The sequence below is a fragment of the Malaclemys terrapin genome, chromosome 4, assembly GCF_027887155.1.
Source record: "Malaclemys terrapin pileata isolate rMalTer1 chromosome 4, rMalTer1.hap1, whole genome shotgun sequence".
Classification (NCBI taxonomy): Eukaryota; Metazoa; Chordata; order Testudines; family Emydidae; genus Malaclemys; species Malaclemys terrapin.
Genome location: NC_071508.1, coordinates 22,082,940 through 22,100,136, shown reverse-complemented (window position 1 = coordinate 22,100,136; position 17,197 = coordinate 22,082,940). Strand labels below are relative to the sequence as shown.

Genomic DNA, 17,197 nt, shown 5'->3' with positions numbered 1-17,197 from the left:
AGGACCCAACCAGTGCTGCTAAGGGTGCCCTCTCACACATGAGTCTTAAAACCGAGGCCCTGGCCACTTGTGCTCAACAATCCCTTGAGATGTTGATGTGAGCAAATTCCAGTCTGGGGGGTTTCTGTTCTCCTTCCCAAGTTCCCCCTGCTGTTTCATTGACTGCATTATTCTCCATGACTTCCTGTCCTAAACTGTTGTGTAACAGTGCATGGCAATGATAAACAGTTGCCACGCTTCACCCCAGAGGTGGCTGCATCTCCGGGGCAGTTGAAGGGATCCCTTTGCATGTATAGATCCAGTTTGTAAAGCGCGTTGGGCTCCTTTGGGCTGAAGGGGGTAATTGGTGTCGGTCGGTCTGCGTCCCTGTCCAGTTTGGGTTGGTAACCATGCTTTCTGTTCCTCCTCTCCTCTCTCAAAGGACCAGGTCTCGAAGGACAAGGCCCTGCAGAGTATGGCCTCCATGTCATCTGCACAGATCGTATCCGCCAGCGTCCTGCAGAACAAACTCAGCCCCCCTCCTCCTCTTCCTCAGGCTGTCTTCTCTGCTCCTACCAGGGTAAGGGTCTCCGCTCTCCCCAGGTGGAAAAAGGCTCGCCCTGTGTTCCCAGCCCAGAAGGATCTGCCACATGGAATGGGCTAGGAACACCATCTAGGAAGGAGGTCGAACCACCGCAGGCTCACCTGCCACACTGGGAGTTGATACAGGGAACAGCAGGGGAGGGGTGGCTGCAAGGGAGCTCACAGCTACTCCAGTCCTAGGCTCTCCCGACAGGTGTCTTTGTTGAGGAAAGGGGCAGGAGAATTGGCCCTTGGGGAGCTCACAGCTACGGCATTCCCCTAGTGGATTTCTGCTGAAGAAGTGGTGTCCAGGTTGGCTGTAGACTTGCTGTGCAACCTTAAAACCCCTCGAGCTGTTTAGTGACCCGCTCAAAGGGGCGGTAAGATGTGTTGCGGGGTGTTGGGATGTGCGACTAAGTCCCTGACCATTCCTTTGTGTGTGCTTTTGTTTCCCCAGTTTTGGAGCGGACAGCCTGGACCCTCTCAGGAGTAAGTAAAGAGGCACCTCAAGTCTCGATCAGACCATATTTATGGCTCCTGATGCTTTAATATGACTTGGTTTTCTCCCCCCAAGTTCTTGTGTCAGTCAGAGATCAGGAAAGCAGTGTGCTGTTATGGGGAGAGCAGGGACCCCGGGGGGCCAGGTCTCCTAGGTCCTATGCCCAACTCTGCCAGCTTAGGCAAATCACTGGTGTGCACGTTTTTAAGCCTACATGTGAGCAGTGTGTGGAGAACAACCTGATGCATGCAGCCGGCTCCCATGTAGTCAGGAGAGGGTCAGAAACCTGTGTGTAGAACTCCCCTCTACCCCCAGGGGTGGGTTCCTCTGGGGTGGGGTGTGAGGAACATTTGCCTGGCCACTGCCCATGCTGAGTGTGTTGATGGATGGAGGACTGCTGTATCTCTGGCCTGAGGTTGTGACAATGATCCACCAACACCTCACTGCTAATGACTTGGTCCTGATGAGCTCTGGGGTCCAACCAGCGCTGGTGTCTAGCCGATTGCTGTGTGCAATGGTGTCTGGCTGATTGCTGTGTCCACTGAGAACATGGGCTTCCGGATGAGCTGCATTTATACTAGACTAAGGGGGTGTCGGGGAGGGAGGATTGGACATATCCCAGTCCATGGTGGAGAGTGGTGGGAGGGGTGCAGAAGGCCTCTTCATTTGGGGAGGGGAGAGTGGGGTAGGCAGATGTAGGGAGATGAGAATTAGCAACTGGTCTCTGTGTGCATGCGCACAGGCACACGATATGGATTTGGATATCAATGTTCTTGTCTTAATTGTCCAGGAAGTGTCCGTCAGCTCCCTATGGAGAGGAGGTGGGTTGGGAGGACGCTTTATAAACGAGATTCTCATTAACCTGCCTAACAATGCACTTTGTTTTTCAGCATTAAACCATTTGCACAACCAGCCTACCCCATCCAGCCACCAATGCCTCCATCACTAGCCAGTAAGTGGGTCGCTTTCACTGGTGGCCAGATTTCCACCAGTGCCTTGCCTCTTGGAGGCGCAGAACTACTCGTTTGCTTGCCTTAATTGCCCTGGCCTTGGCTCCTCCCCCAGATGAAGGCTCCACCCCCCCCCACCCACCCCCAGCTTCTGCCCACTGCTCATGTGCATGTTCACATATGCATCTCTGTGTCCTGTTGCTATGGCCACCTGAGCGCTAATTTCTCAGGGGCTTTTTCCTCCTCTTTCCATCATCTCCTGCACCCGGGATTCACACTTGAGGGCAGAATTGTTTCTTCTGCGTCAGAGACGCCACCCCAGCTACCGGTCCTGGAGAATTGGTCTCCCACCTGCCCCAAGCCCCAGATACTAGGGTGTCACCTCCACATCACAGTCTGTAATTCACCAGGGTGCAAAGCTCCCAAGACTGTCCCTGATCCTGAGTCTCCTCAGTCTGCTGGAATGAGAACCTGCCCTGTTTAATTCTGTTATCAGCAATCCTCTGCCACTCGGTGTGCCCAGAAATAAAGCAGCCTCCCAGCACACCCACTGATCCTTCCGCCTTTCCAAACGTAACCCAGCTAACACAGCGTGGCTCTTTATCGCTCCCTAGTGGCTAGACCACGTGTAGAGGTTAGTGTGTCTGTTACTGCTTCCAAGGTAAGGGAGTCTGGTCTTTAGCCCACACAATAGAGTCTCATGATCTTGGCTCCAGAAGTCCTAGGTTCAATCCCTGTAGGTGACCCAGCCAGCATCATTGTTCTGTATTGAGCAAGAAACACAGGTGGAAATCCCCCATCCTCAGAAACTATAATCTGATTAGCCAGGAAGACCAGTTAGCTACAACAGATCCTGGGAGGGCTGTTAGCCAAGACCAGTGATCCTCTAAGGCATTGGTTCTCAACCTTTCCAGACTGCTGTACCTCTTTCAGGAGGTTGATTTGTCTTGCGTATCCCCAAGTTTCACCTCACTTAAAAACTACTTGCTTACAAAATCAGACATAAACATACAAAAATGTCACAGCCACTATTACTGAGAAATGGCTGACTTGCTCATGTTTACCATATAATTATAAAATAAATCCACTGGAATATGAATATGGTACGTACATTTCAGTGTATGGTACATAGAGCAGTATAAACAGGTTCTTGTCTATATGAAATTTTACTTTGCACTGACTTCGCTAGTGCTTTTTCTGTAGCCTGTTGTAAAACTAGGCAAATAGCTAGATGATGTGACATACCCCCGGAAGACCTCTCCGTACCCCCAGGGGCACGCGTACCCCTGGTTGGGAACCACTGTTCTAGGGCACGGGAGGGCGATTGTTATTGACAGTGCTGTGGTGCCTACACACCTCGATCAGGAATCAAAGCCCCGTGGTGTTAGGTGCTGTGCGTGTGTGTAATTTAAATAACCGTCAGCCCCTGTCCCCAAAAGTTGACCCTCTTAGCAGGGATGGGAGAGTGGGGGATGTCCCTGGCGGGACAGGCCTCTGTTTCCCTCCAGTGTTCACAGAAAGAGCAAAAGGGTTAAACACGCAGAACTCGGGCAGGAGCTGATGTGGGTCTCACATATCCGAAGGGAGCATGTGCAGGCCGAGAGTCGGACTGGGCTGTATGCCAGGGGAAGCTTCCTGGCAATGCTAACGCAGTGTGGCTCTGTGTCCCTCTCTAGTGGTAGACCACATAGAGAGATGTGTGTGTCTGCCACCTCCTACTGGGCGCTGAAATAGGTCCCCAAGGAAGGGGGTTGCTAGCCCCATTGCATGACAGCTCTAGAGCCAGACTGGAGGTCCCCTCCGAATGCCCCGCACTTACAGCGCTCCAAGTTGTCGTGTGTGTGCAATGATGTGGATGGAAACCGCTGTCCATGTGCATGCTGTCACCACAGCTTACGTACTGCGCATCAACTCAATGCACAACAAACCTGCCATCTAGACCTGTCCTTAGTATAGGAAACAAGGCCAGCGTTGGCTAGTAGTAAGGGCAGCTGGACTTGCTGAGACCTGCCAGATCTCTTTCCGCATCGGCATTGCGGGCACAGATTTCCCAGAGCTGCCCCAAGATGCTGTAGGGGATGGTGGGTTATCCCATAGCTTGCTGGATGGTCTCTCCGTCTCCATTCTAGGTTACGAGCCCCTGGCTCCTCTCCCACCAGCTGCCTCGGCCGTGCCCGTCTGGCAGGACCGCACCATCGCCTCCGCCAAGCTGCGGCTCCTGGAGTACTCGGCGTTCATGGAGGTGCCGCGGGATGCTGAAACGGTAACCCTGTGCGGGGTGCTGGGAGTTCGGAACCCCCACCCCACCCTTCCAACCAGAGTGAGGGGGAGGAAGGTCCCAGAGATCAGAGGGGGCATTTCCCCTGTCCCTATGCTGCTTAGCACCAAGCATCGGCGCCCAGGCACATGTCTGGGGTCCCCCAGAGCTGCCCCTGTGCAGCAGAGGGGAGTGGAGAATGATTCTAGGCATAGCTTGGGTCCCTGTGATCTCTTAGCCCAGGCGGTGATGGGAGGCCGGAGGGCTCTGGGTCCCAGCGTCTGACACAGCATCACCGTGGTGGCTGTGGTTCCGTGGTGTGCATGCGTCTAGGGTGAACGCTGACCGCTCCCACAACGCTGACCCTTCCTGCTTCCTCTACAGTATAGCAAACACCTCTTCGTGCACATTGGGCAGACGAACCCCTCGTACAGCGACCCCCTGCTGGAGGCCGTGGACATCCGCCAGATCTATGACAAGTTCCCCGAGAAGAAGGGGGGCCTGAAGGAGCTCTACGAGAGAGGACCCCAGAACTCCTTCTTCCTTGTCAAGTTCTGGGTAAGAACCATGCACTCCACCTTGCCAATGCTCAGCTGTGCCTCTAGAGCCCCTCCCAGACACTCCCGCACACTGTGACGGGCAGGAGCTGGCAGCCCTGTTTGTACGATGATTTGAGTCAAGCCGGAAAAAGTTTGCTTCCCACCAGAAGCCAGGGTGGCAGCTGGCAGCTGTGGACAGACATTCAGGGGCTTTTATCACTTGGGGGGTGATCCTGCCTGTCTTTACAAGCCACACCAGCTTGGGTTGGGTCCAGGCTTGGGTGGGAGATCTTCCAGGGTCACTAGAGACGGCAAGAATAGGTGTGGGTGAGTTGGAAGAGGGACCTGCTTCCCTCCCAAGTCAGTGCAGTGCTGGGAGGGGGGCTGTGTTGGTAGGGGGCTCTTCCCTCTACGTCACTGCTCAACCCAGGGACGTGCCATCTTCAATGCTGCCATTTCAGCCCCAGCCACATGCTTCCAGCGGGGAATAGCCGGCACAGCCAACACCATTGGCACGGGAGGGAGACAGTCCCTCATCTTGTAAGCCAGGGATAGGCAACCTATGGCACGCGTGCCAAAGGTGGCACGCGAGCTGATTTTCAGTGGCACTCACACTGCCCAGGTCCTGGCCATCGGTCTGGGGGTCTCTGCATTTTAATTTAATTTTAAATGAAGCTTCTTAAACATTTTAAAAAGCTTATTTACTTTACATACAACAATAGTTTAGTTCTATATTATGACCTTCTAAAAACGTTAAAATGTAATACTGGCACGTGAAACCTTAAATTAGAGTGAATAAATGAAGACTTGGCACACCACTTCTGAAAGGTTGCTGACCCCTGCTGTAAGCAGTGGGTCAGTCTGCTCTCTGTCCCTCCCTGCCTGCAACCCTGGGCCTGGGAAGAGGAGGTGTGAAGAGCCCCTGGAATTGTATCCTCCTTTCAGCCTGGGAACAGAGCGAAGAGGTGCCCATTCCAGTTGCCCTCCCCTCCACCCCCGGCCCAGGAGAGGGAGGAGAACCTCTGGAGCTGCAGGGAGGGCAGAGCTGATGTGGGGGCTGGGAGGGGAAGGCCACATAATTAATTGCTGGGCTGGAGGAGGGGCAGGTTGTGGGGACGGGGGAGGCATGAAATTAACGAGTTAAAATGTGGGGGTTGGAGAGAAGCTGGAAGCTCCGTGCCATCAGGGAGCAGCGTGTCTCCCACAGGGGGCCAAAATCTCCTTCCTCTATATGTTTGGGAGAGCTGGCGGCACTAATTGCGCGCACACACACACCACAAGGGAGTTCAAAAATCAAGACCGACTACAGCACACTTTTTTTAAAGTCTCCTGGTTTGGGGCGGGGTGGGTAGGTCTGACTCCTGCTTTCTGACCTCTTAAGATTGTCCATACTGTGTTCTCCTGAGATGGGAATGGCCCCAAGGGTAAGGACCTTGGTTTTAAGATCCGGCAGCAGTGTTTGCAAGAGCAGAGGTATTTAGCTCTGATGTCCTGGCCAAATTTCAACTGGGGCAACTACATCCTGCCTCCCTCAATTCTCTGCCCAGCCCGCTGGGTTGCAATGGCTTATATGGTATTCTCCGCTTCCTGTCCTAACCTAGCGTGTGCTGCTGTCTTTCTCCCCAAATGTGGTTGCGTCTCAGGAGGGGCTGAAGTGCTCTCTGTGCATTCAGTCTGTAGAGAAAGATGGTATTTCTGTAAATCAGTGATTTTTTTTTTTTTTTTACCTCCAGGTCCCTGTCCCTGAAAGCTCCACATTCTGGACCTTCCTGCCTCCAGCCAAAGCTTAGCTCAATTCCTGGTAACACCCTCCCTCTCTCTCTGATTTAGGCGGATCTGAACAGCACTATCCAGGACGGTCCTGGGACCTTCTATGGTGTGAGCAGCCAGTACAGCAGTGCAGAGAACATGACCGTCACCGTCTCCACCAAGGTGTGCTCCTTCGGGAAGCAAGTCGTCGAGAAGGTAGAGGTGAGTCCCACGCCTGTGAGGGAGTGCGGGCTAGTGGCTAGAGCACAAGACGGAGAGTCAGGCCTCCTTGGGATCTGGTCTTGGCTCCAGGAGATGGCGAGACTGGCAAGAGCAGGGGGCTGAGAGTCAGTGCCCCTGCATTCCATTCCCAGTTCTGCAGCTGGCTCCCTGTGTCATTTGGTGAAGTCACTGCCCCTCTGTGCCTCAGTTTCTCCATCTGTAAAATAGAGAGGGTACCTACCTCCCTGGGGTTTCGAAGCTGAATTAATAGAGATCTGTGCCGTTATTATTTATCATAGGAACGTGCGGTGCTGTCTCACAGGTAAAATGTGCCAGATGCTAACAGAATCCGGCCCCAAATTGCTAACAGCCTAAAGGCAGATTGAGTGGAAATAGCTGGATGAAACCTGCTAGAGAAGAGCATGTTTCTTAAACAGATCTGGACGCATCTAGTACCTGAGCTAGTAAATTTCAGCCTTCTGCAGTGATATTATCCCAGTTTGCTTAGGCTCTTGCCGCAGATCCCAGTGTCTTTGCTACCTCCGTCCTCCGTCCGGCATGCTCTTACTCCCTCCTGCTCCCTTGCACTCTCTGTTGTCAGCCATGTGCTAACTGTGTAGTAACACTGAGCACCTGGATCCATTCTCCTGCAGACAGAGTACGCACGGCTGGAGAATGGCCGGTTCGTCTATCGAATCCATCGGTCCCCCATGTGCGAATACATGATCAACTTCATCCACAAACTCAAGCATCTCCCGGAGAAGTACATGATGAACAGCGTCCTGGAGAATTTCACCATCCTGCAGGTACCTGACCTTGCCTCCTTCTTCCATCCCCATTCTCCACTTCCAGGCTCACCATGCATAAGTGATGCATGACTTACTGATGACTACAATCAGATGACCACCCTTTGTTGCATGTAGGTGCAAATCTCCTCCCCCGCTCCCCAAGGTTAAGACTGAAGATGTCCCCCCATTATAGATCAGGACCTAAACTTTCAGAAGTGACTCATTATTCTGGGTGCACTCCTTGGGATGCCTTACAGAACCCTGATAGTCAGACAGTGCTGAGCATCTGCCCTCTGGAAATCAGGCTTGGTTAAGGTGATTCAAGTTGGGCACCTAAAATCATTTTGAAAACACAGGCTCTGATTTTTTTTTAAGCCATTTCCTTATCAAACCAGGTTCCCTAGAACCTAGAATTTTTACAGGCCACATCTTGTGCCAAGGTGGCCTTTTGGGGAAAGTTTGAGGCAAAATCTCTCAGGGATTTTGAGAGAGTTTTGGGAGAGGGACGGGAGGGTGTTAATCCCTTTTTGTTCACACAAATGTTATCCTTCAAAAGTGCGTGTGTGTATAAAATACAGTAAAAATGTAATGTGAAGAGACACTCATATTAATAAATATATATGCAGCTGTGTACCCCGCTACACGTACTTCGCTAGAGCTGGTCATAAAATAGTCCTCAAAAGAGTTTTCCATCAAAACAAATACTGTTTAGACAAAACTGAAATTTTTTGAGAAATTGTGTAGATTTCAATGCCATTTCCCCCAGAAAATTTATTTCCCAAATGAAATTTCTTTTGGAAATGTTTGTTTTGAAATTTATTGGTTTATTTGTAGATTTTTATCATTTGTACATTATTCCATGACATGTAGTAGTAGTGTAAAATCTGCCATCATATGTCAAGTCATAGCATAATCTGACATCACATCATTGTAGACTTTTACAAGTCATATCAGAACTAATGTAAAAAAAAATTATATAAAAACATTTTTAAAATAATATACATTTCTAAAGAAAAATTTCACTTTGGAAAAATTTTGAAATTTTATTTCAACACTACTTTTTGGGGGCGGAATTTCTGTTTCATGGGAAATTTTGAAAATGTTTGTTTTTGCAAAGTGTCAGAAATGTCCCATGAAACAAAAGTTTGGAGTTTGCACCAGCTCTAGATTTCATCTACGTTGTGCTGGGGTAAGTGGGTTCACGAGGTACAATCCAGCGGAGACTGTGTGTGTGTGTGTGTCTGTCTGTCTGTCTAGAGGATACAGATCTATAAAATAAATCATCCACGTGGTAAAACTGTGCCTTACAAGGTAACACCAGGGCAGTCGCCTACGGTGCCAGGATTGGGGGGGGGGGGCATTTTGCCGCTGTTGGCGGCAATTCGGCAGCGGGGGGTCCTTCCGCGCTCCAGGTCTTCGGCGGCATTCTGCGGCGGATCCTTCACTCACTCCAGGGCCTGCCGCCGAAGTGCCCCGAAGACCAGGAGCGCGGAAGGACTCTCCCCGCCGCAGAATTGCCGACGACAACCGGGAGCGTGGAAGGAGCCCCGCCTAGGGCGCCAAAAACCCTGGCGCCGCTCCTGGGTAACACAGAACCCATCTCTGGACTCTCCTGACTCTGCTCTCTCTCCTATCTACCCAGGTTGTTACGAATAGGGATACCCAGGAAACCTTGCTCTGTATAGCCTTTGTTTTTGAGGTATCCACCAGCGAGCACGGCGCCCAGCACCACGTATACAAGTTGGTCAAAGACTAGAGGCCCTGTGGGATGGGCAGGGTGTGGGGGGGAGAGGTCTTTGCAGAGAAGCTGCCCGTGCAGGATGCCTCGGTGGAAGTCTTTTGAAAACAAGAAAAAGAAAAGCCAAAAAGACTGACTCACAATCAAAGATGTTTTCTACTTAGGAACAATTAAAAAAAAAAAAAAGACGAAAAAGAAACCATAGAGCGAAAGGAAGGGCTCCTCCAGAGCTGGAAGGGGAAAGACTTGGCCTTCGTCGTTGCTGAGGTCTACCGCCTGTGTGCCTTTCCCAGCCTGCCGTCCTAGATCGGCATGTTGCCACATAGACCGACAACCCCTTCTTAATACCCAGATGCACCTCCTTCCTCCTTGTTCAGATATAAATGATCGTGCGCCCCGGACCAGCTCTGCCTGGCTTCGTTCTGATGAGCGGGTGGTGCCAAAATGGCCTTTCGGAGTGGGATGAGAAAGTGGATGTTGCCTGGTTTATCCAACAAGACGTGGTCTGGTCTGGAATCGGGCAAGGGAAAGGGAGAATTTTTCTGCCCCACTCTCTGCAGTGGGCTATGTGCAAAGCCAGCGTGGCCCCCAGAGACGCAGGTCAGGTCTTTGTGTGGAACGTCCCCGTCAGTTAGTTGCAAGAGGGAATGGTGACTGTAAAAAACATTATCACAGCAATGGCACTGAGCACTGTATTTGTTTCAGGAGTGCAGCGATCCTGCAACACTGTCCCTGAAGCTGTGGTTATGGAGGTACCACAGCAATATGCCTGGCATTATGGTTCGTGCGGGAGGGCGCTGGTCCCACGGCAGTATCCCAGATGTTGGGAGTGTGGGTGCATCACTTTGGAGTGTGTGTTGAGAGAAGAGGGTCCTAAGTGCATGGCTGTTTGTGGGAGGTCAGAGCAGGTGGTGGGAGGACAGGTGGGTAGCAGAGGGACAGGAGAGGGCTCAGCTGAAGAAAAGAGATCTCGGAGGCTATGGAGACAGCAGTATAATGGCTGTACCCAGGCAGAGTCCGAGAGGGCTATGTGCTAGCAAGGCTGCGTGGGGAAGTCCCTGGACTGAGACAGGGTGGGATCACCCAGGAAATTCTCAAACATCCCAAGTGACTGGAAGCTTTAAGCAACTCTTGCCAATGTTTTGGCATCTGACTTCGTGGCAGAGACACAGGAAAAGCTTAGACCAAAGCCGGAAGATCAGTTTAGCAGAGTATTAACTTTCCCTACCAACCCTCATTGCTTTCCTGATCGTTCCCATCTGCAGGCAATGGAGTGGGATCTACCCATCCACCACAGTGGCACCTTATAACCCACCTCCCGTTATCCCTATTAGCCAAATCCACCAATGGTGTAAACCACAAATTCCCTGGACTTCAGGGGTGTCGCATTGGTTGAAATCTGGCCACGTGGCTGTGACAAAGTGGAAGGTGGTGATATGGCTGCGATACAGCTTAAAGGGACACTGTTGGGTAGTGAAAGTCCAAAATTTAGGATTTGTAATTTAAAGGGGCAGTCGGGAGAGTTGTCCAAACTTGAATGGAAATGTTTTTTTCATAATTTTTTAAAATGAGGTTTTAAAATATGCTCTCTTTTTAAAAAAATACTTATTTTTAATTGGGGTTGAACTCTCCTGCCCCTGCAGCGTTTGCAGCCCAGCCTTGTGAAAGTGACTGGAACCAAAGTGAAACTGACACATATAGTGTCAGTTCAGATGCAGGAACAGGCCAAGTAGCAAAACAAAAAGATGCAAAATGGATCTGAGTGTGGAAAAATCTGGTTTTAACGACCTTCGGGGCTATTAGTTGGCAGTGCTGGGAAAGATGTTTGTCTGGGGTTTTGTAACAAAAATCTGGGCCCCAGCACTGTGTGTCTATACAACACCTAGCACAGTGGGGCCCTGCCAAGGCCGCTTAGTGCTACTGTGAAACAAACCAGATTAAAGCGTGATGAATGTCCTCCTCTCCCACTGAAGTCAGTAGGAGTTTGGGCTCTCCGCACCATCCGGGCTTAGGCCCAGGGGTTTTTACTCAGTAGTGTTCCTCTAATTATTCATTTGTGGCTTAATAGTAAGTAATAGGGAAATGGCAACAGCATTGTGTTTTCCTACCCTAATTTACATATGTAAATTTCCCATCTCTTCCTCCTCGGCATTTTCAGTCTGACTTTTTTTCGGTTTAAGCTTTTCCCTTGCCCCATCTGCCCTTCCCACAGCCTCACGCACTTCCCAGCACGCCTCTCACACTAAACTGCCTCTCCTATGCCCTTTCCAATCCCCAATGAGGGACGTGGCTTTTCCACTGAGGAGCTTGGAGCCTGTCACTGGAAATGGGGATTTCCTTTGAGAACTTTGTTACTAACCGGGGGGAGCTCTCGGGAAGGAGCCGGTACTGCAGGAGGGAGTTAGGAGTGGGAACCTGCTTCTTTTGCCACTAAGGCGAGTGAGTCTGGCAGAGGCTGGAGCAAGAGAGATTGCTAGCACGAAGAGGGGGAATGGATGGGCCTGCTAGTGGCTGGAGTCCAGGGGTCCTCGATGCCCAGCTAGATTAGCTTGTAGGCCTGATCCCAGCGAGGCTGCTGCAAGGGGAAGTCCCAGTGCTGGAAAAATGTCCGTCTCCTAGGAGACTGCAGATCTCTGGAAAGGGACCCAAAGAGAGTGGGGGTCTTTGAGATGGTGCCTGAAGGAAGAGACTGGCCATATCAGGCGGACGGTGATTGTGCAGATCTCAAGGGTTTGGTGCATGTAGGTGGCATAGATGTAGTGGAAGGAGAGCAGGGGGGACACTGTCCTTAGGATCCTCTCCCTTCCTCCCTATCACTCTGCAGACTTCTCTTCTTTTCTCTGTCTTCAGGAGGGGGCCTGCTCCGGATGAAAGGGTACAAGGGGGGGATCTCACAGACGTATGAGCCCTACTGCATTGTGCTGCTTCCTAAACTGGTGGGTTAATGGCTTGTCGTTCCATTGCTGCCTTCCTCCCTCCCTCCTGGGAGGAAAGTGAGAGCAGTGCTGGGTTGAAGATGCAGAAGGGAGGGGAAGGGGATGTTATGGAGACTGACATTTCATTGGTTCATACCCTGTCTTTCCCAGCTGACTTAGCCTCGCTTTCAAGGGGCTGAATCTTCAGTTTTGACCCGTTTCTTCTTCCTTTTTATCCCCCTCTGCTCGAGCTAGGGATTGATTAGTATGTTGTTCTGACGGCTAGATACCCAGACATTGCTTGGTGGCACAGTTATTGCATAGCTAGGTAGGCAGGCAGCCAAGCTATGGGCCTGTGAATCCAATATGGCGGCCTTGGGTGCTGCCATGTGGGAATCCAATATGGCGGCCCTGGGTTTCTGTGACCAGGGGAAACTGTCAGGAGCATTGAGGGAATTGTGAAGAGGGCGCAGGCTTCCAGCCCTTGAAGGAAACCATCTGTTGGTCAAAGTTTTTCTAGTACAACGTATTGAACTATTCTAATAACATTGCAATTGGTGCCACCCATGGGTGTCCTGGAAACCCCTCCCCGGGGAGTCTTGACGGACACTCATGTGCCCGCGTGAGCCTGAGGAGCTGCTGGGACCCTTGACGGGGCGGCCTGTCGGAACCAGAGCAGTAATACGGCAAAGCCCAGGGCACTTGCTCAGGAAACATACCTTACTGCAGAGAATACACAGCGGTGCTGGGGAGCAAACAGCAGGCGCTGAAGTTCCAAGGACTGACGGTACGTGGAATTGAGAGCGAAGGCACGTGGAGACTTCGAGGACTGCCATCGCCTCACCCCTGAGTTATTCTGAGCCTTGGTCCCCAGTCCCCTTGGGTGGGTAGAGCAAATGTCCCAGGCTCCCTGTCCCCCTTGGCGTGGGTGGTGGTGGTGATAGTGCTGGGAGAGTAGCTGTCCCCCAGAGTGGCACAAGCTTCTTTCCTCGGAAGACTCGGTCATCGGTGGCTGATTCTCGAAGGCCGAGCGCACTGATGTCTGGACGCTTCGGCCTACCTCTAGCTGTGGGGTAGGGAACAGCCGGAGTAGCTCTAGTGGGAAGAGGAGGCGGGGAGCTGCCGTCTGCGCAGTCCGGGCGGGGGAGAATCCTGAATCCCCATAGTCCCAGGCAACTCTTCCTGTTCCAGTGGTGGGGAGACCTGGCTGGGTTAATTATATGTAGCACGCTTGTTTGTTTCACTCGCAGATCTAAAACTCTGGGAATTGAGGTTCAACCCCCACCTTTTCCAAGCATTCCCGTCAGCATGCGGACACACAACAATGCCCCCTTGCTCTTCCCCTTCCTAAACCTGCCTTCTCGAGAGAGGGCACTGTATACACTCCTGAGGCAGGCTCCTGTCCCCTCGCCGAGGGGAGGGTGGGGGGAGTTTGCTCTGCTAGCCGAGTTGGGCTTTATAAAAACCCAACACAACCCCACCCTGCCTTTGATTTTGCCCTGATCCCGCACTGGGCCAGAGCCCCATTTGAAAGAATCTCTTCTTAAACTGGACTGTTTTATGTTTTTTAGCCCTTCATCTGCATCCCTCCCTCCCTTGTAATCTCAGAGCATCATGCAGTAGATCCGCTGCCTAGTTCCCTGGCTGTTCTCACACGCCCTCTGACCTCTGGTTTGCGGACACAAATACACACGCGCATGCTGCCCGTTAGCCGCTCACCCCTAAGGGACAGCGGCAGTGATGCCAAATGCTTGGCTCTCCCGTAATGGGACTTAAACAGGTACCCAGAGACTCTTAATCAATAACCAAGCCCCTTCCTATCTCCGCCCCCACTATATTTATGAATTTCACATGAAGTACTGTTTTATTTTTTTAAAGACTTTGTAAAGCTTACCAGGGTTATGGTCACCATTTGTAGAGCTGTGTCAGTCCACAATGTAAAACCATTTTTTATGTATTATATTTTTTGTGTATTTTTTTAATCCAGCTGTGATGGGTTGTATCATATATTTGTTGTGTTTACTGTATCTGTCCAACTTCAGCGAGATGAGACAGTGGAGCTCCTACAAAACTATGGGTCTGCTGAAAACCATTAAAATTATTTGTTCGTGGGTTGGCTCAACACAGTTCCTGAGCTGGTATTTTTATTATCTATTGTTTTGTATCATTGCACTGACTAGAGGCCCTAACAGAGCTCAAACCCCATTATGTTAGGTACTGTACATATGCAAAGAAAGAGGGAGCCTTATAAAGAGCCTACAGTCCAAACAGACAAGACAAAGGGACTATCTTTGTTCTCATTTTACAAATGTGGGGGGTTGTGAGACGAAGTTCCTTTCTCAAAGTCACACAGAGAGTCTGTGTCTGAGACAGGATTGAACCCAGATGTGGATCCAGTCTTTTAACTCCATTATCACCCTGCTATTTTCTATAACCTCTTGGATTGCTGGCGATGGGGTTTTGTTGGGTAACGGGTGCATTTTTGTTGTTAATCCACTGCAATCCATCCATCATCTTCAAGAGGCAAGGCACTTACATATTCCTTGCCTTGATTTCCCCAACTGTAAGATGGGGGAGAAAAAGCAGATATCAATGTTTAGATGAATATCAAGACCTATTGATCAGAGAAGTATTTTTCTTACTAAATCTTGGGTCATCATTTGCTTCAAGAGACCACAACCAAGACAGCAGTGTATGTATTGGTACTCACATTCTGAATGTCAGAGGTTGTCTTTCCAGTTGTAGCCATGAATGTCAGAAGTCTGAGAGTCTGTCTGCTTGTTCGTTCCCACCTCCTACCCCCCTTTGAAAATTAAGAACCCTAAGTGGAGTTAAGAGCATCCCCATCTGCACTGAGTATACTGGAGACAAGCTACCAAGTTGCTGGCCCCGGAGTCCTGGGGGAGAGGCCTCCCCAGAAAAGATACTATCGCCCTGGACTGAGAGATCTTTTCTGCTTAGGCTTCATGGATGCAGAGGGGGTGAAACAGACTGTTTAGATAAATCCAATGCACACGCTCCCCAGGCATACATCCACGCCAGTGCTAGGCTGGTGAGTAGATGGGGACTGGCCAACCCAGGAAGTGTGTAATGCTACCGATCTCAGGGTGGTTTTGAAAAAGGCAATAGAACCTGTGACATGGCAACATTCTGTTAGCCAGACCTACCAGCCCTCTGTACCCCCTGCGGTCACTGCACCCACCCCCCATCATAGCACCTGCCCCGCTCCTCAGGAGCAGCCCACCAGACATGAGGAAAGCTCTGGGACCGACTGCTTCATTCTCCAGCTGGTAGATAGGCCCAGGTAAGAATGGGGAATTGTGTGGAGAGGGGCAGGTCTGGAGGGAAAATAAGGGAGGAGGGGAAAAACTGGAATGGGGGTCATGTGGGAAACTTACTAATGGGATCAAACAAGGGGGTGGGGGAAATGTGGGGGGAGCAGACCCTATTGTGGGAGGGGTGGGGAGAATGTTATTGGGGGCCTAGCAATTGGGCGGGGGAGAGGAGTTGAAATGGGGGTGCGACTGGCGAGAGAAGTGATAGTATAGGAGGAGCAGACAGACTGCGTGGACAAAGAAGGAAAGGCGGGGGAGTGAGCAGACCCATGTGAAATACTCTGGAGGGAGGGAATCTCAGCTGATCCGGGCCTATGTCCCTGCTTTCATTTATCTGTATTCGCGTAGGGCCTAGGCACCCACAGTGCTAGGCGCTGTACACAATGGTATAGCCCCTTAATCTACAGTGGCATAGCCCCTTAATGTGGTATACCACCCTTCAAGTGGTATAGCCCCTTAATGACAATCTATTGCTGCTGCTTGGGGGAGGAGGAGCAGGAGCAGAGACTTATCCTGTACGCGCCCCATCCCCCGCTTTCCTTGAGGCAATGGTGGGGCAGAGCCGGTCGTTCACTATGTGCATGTTCCCCCATAGAGATGCACAGAACTTTGGAGCTAGGGTCATTATAGTATAAAATGGGCTGTGGATGGGGTGGGCAGACAACCCCCTGAAAACTCCCTGGTGTTTGTCTAGGGATGGCCTGATAGCCCATTCCTAGACCCTTGCATGCTCTTCTCTGGCCCTCCACTAGTATTTCCACCAGCCTGTGTGGGTGAAACCTCCAGTTGGCTGAGTTCAGAGTCCAAACACTGGTTTAAAACAAAAGGAAGTACTTCTTCACCCAATGCACAGTCAACCTGTGGCACTTGTTGCCAGGGGATGTTGTGTAGGCCAAATGAATAACTGGGCTCAAAACAGAATTAGATAAGTTCCTGGAGGATAGGTCCATCAATGGCTATTAGCCAAGATGGCCAGGGATGCAACCCCATGGGCGGGGGCTCTCTAAACCTCTGACTGCTGGACACTGGAACTGGATGCCTGGGGATGGATCACTTGATAATTGCCCTGTTCTAGTCATTCCCTCTTAAGTATCTGGCACTGTTAGAGACAGGATACCGGGTTAGATGGACCATTGGTCTCTGACCTAGGACGGCCGTTATGTTCTTCAATTGGGGCTTTGTCTTGTGTCAGTAAATTTACAGGTGCAAGTTAAACAGATATAACCTGCTTTAAATCAATAAATGTGTCTGCAACCCTTGAACTAAATCACTGTGTAAAGTTCTGTGTGTAAACAAACCTGAACTGACCCCTCTCTTCCTGTCTCCACCTCCAGTGTATTTTCTTTCTTTCTCCACCCCAATCTTTCCCCTTCATTTCCACCTGCCCTCCTGATCTATTGTTTCAGGGATTTGCAGTGGGCCTGCATGCTTCTCTCCAGAGGTTTGTTTAGAACGGGGCATGGAGGGGGACCGTGGAGGCGAGGGCATGTCCCTAGAAATGTAGGCACCTTGGCAGGCACTTTTAAAGTGCAAGAGTTGTGCATTCTCCCCAACACAAACAAACACACGCTCCCCCCAATCCTCCCCCTGCACCCCTTAAAACTAGAAACCCCTCCCCCTAGCCTGGGGGGGAACCCCCCCCCC

At 51.0% G+C, this 17,197-nt stretch overlaps 1 protein-coding gene across 3 annotated transcripts in view; it reads left to right on the top strand.

The window, feature by feature from the left end:
- The window catches only part of TEAD3 (TEA domain transcription factor 3), a 57,034-nt gene extending 43,636 nt beyond the window's left edge, over positions 1-13,398 (top strand). For all 3 annotated transcript variants that reach the window (XM_054025334.1, XM_054025336.1, XM_054025335.1), the window contains 8 exons: positions 422-559; positions 1,019-1,050; positions 1,951-2,012; positions 4,140-4,273; positions 4,652-4,825; positions 6,637-6,777; positions 7,431-7,583; positions 9,208-13,398. In XM_054025334.1, the coding sequence (XP_053881309.1) occupies positions 422-559; positions 1,019-1,050; positions 1,951-2,012; positions 4,140-4,273; positions 4,652-4,825; positions 6,637-6,777; positions 7,431-7,583; positions 9,208-9,321 (948 nt within the window). In that variant the 3' untranslated portion in view covers positions 9,322-13,398. The remainder of the gene's footprint in view (positions 1-421; positions 560-1,018; positions 1,051-1,950; positions 2,013-4,139; positions 4,274-4,651; positions 4,826-6,636; positions 6,778-7,430; positions 7,584-9,207) is intronic.
- The last annotated feature ends 3,799 nt before the right edge of the window (positions 13,399-17,197 follow it).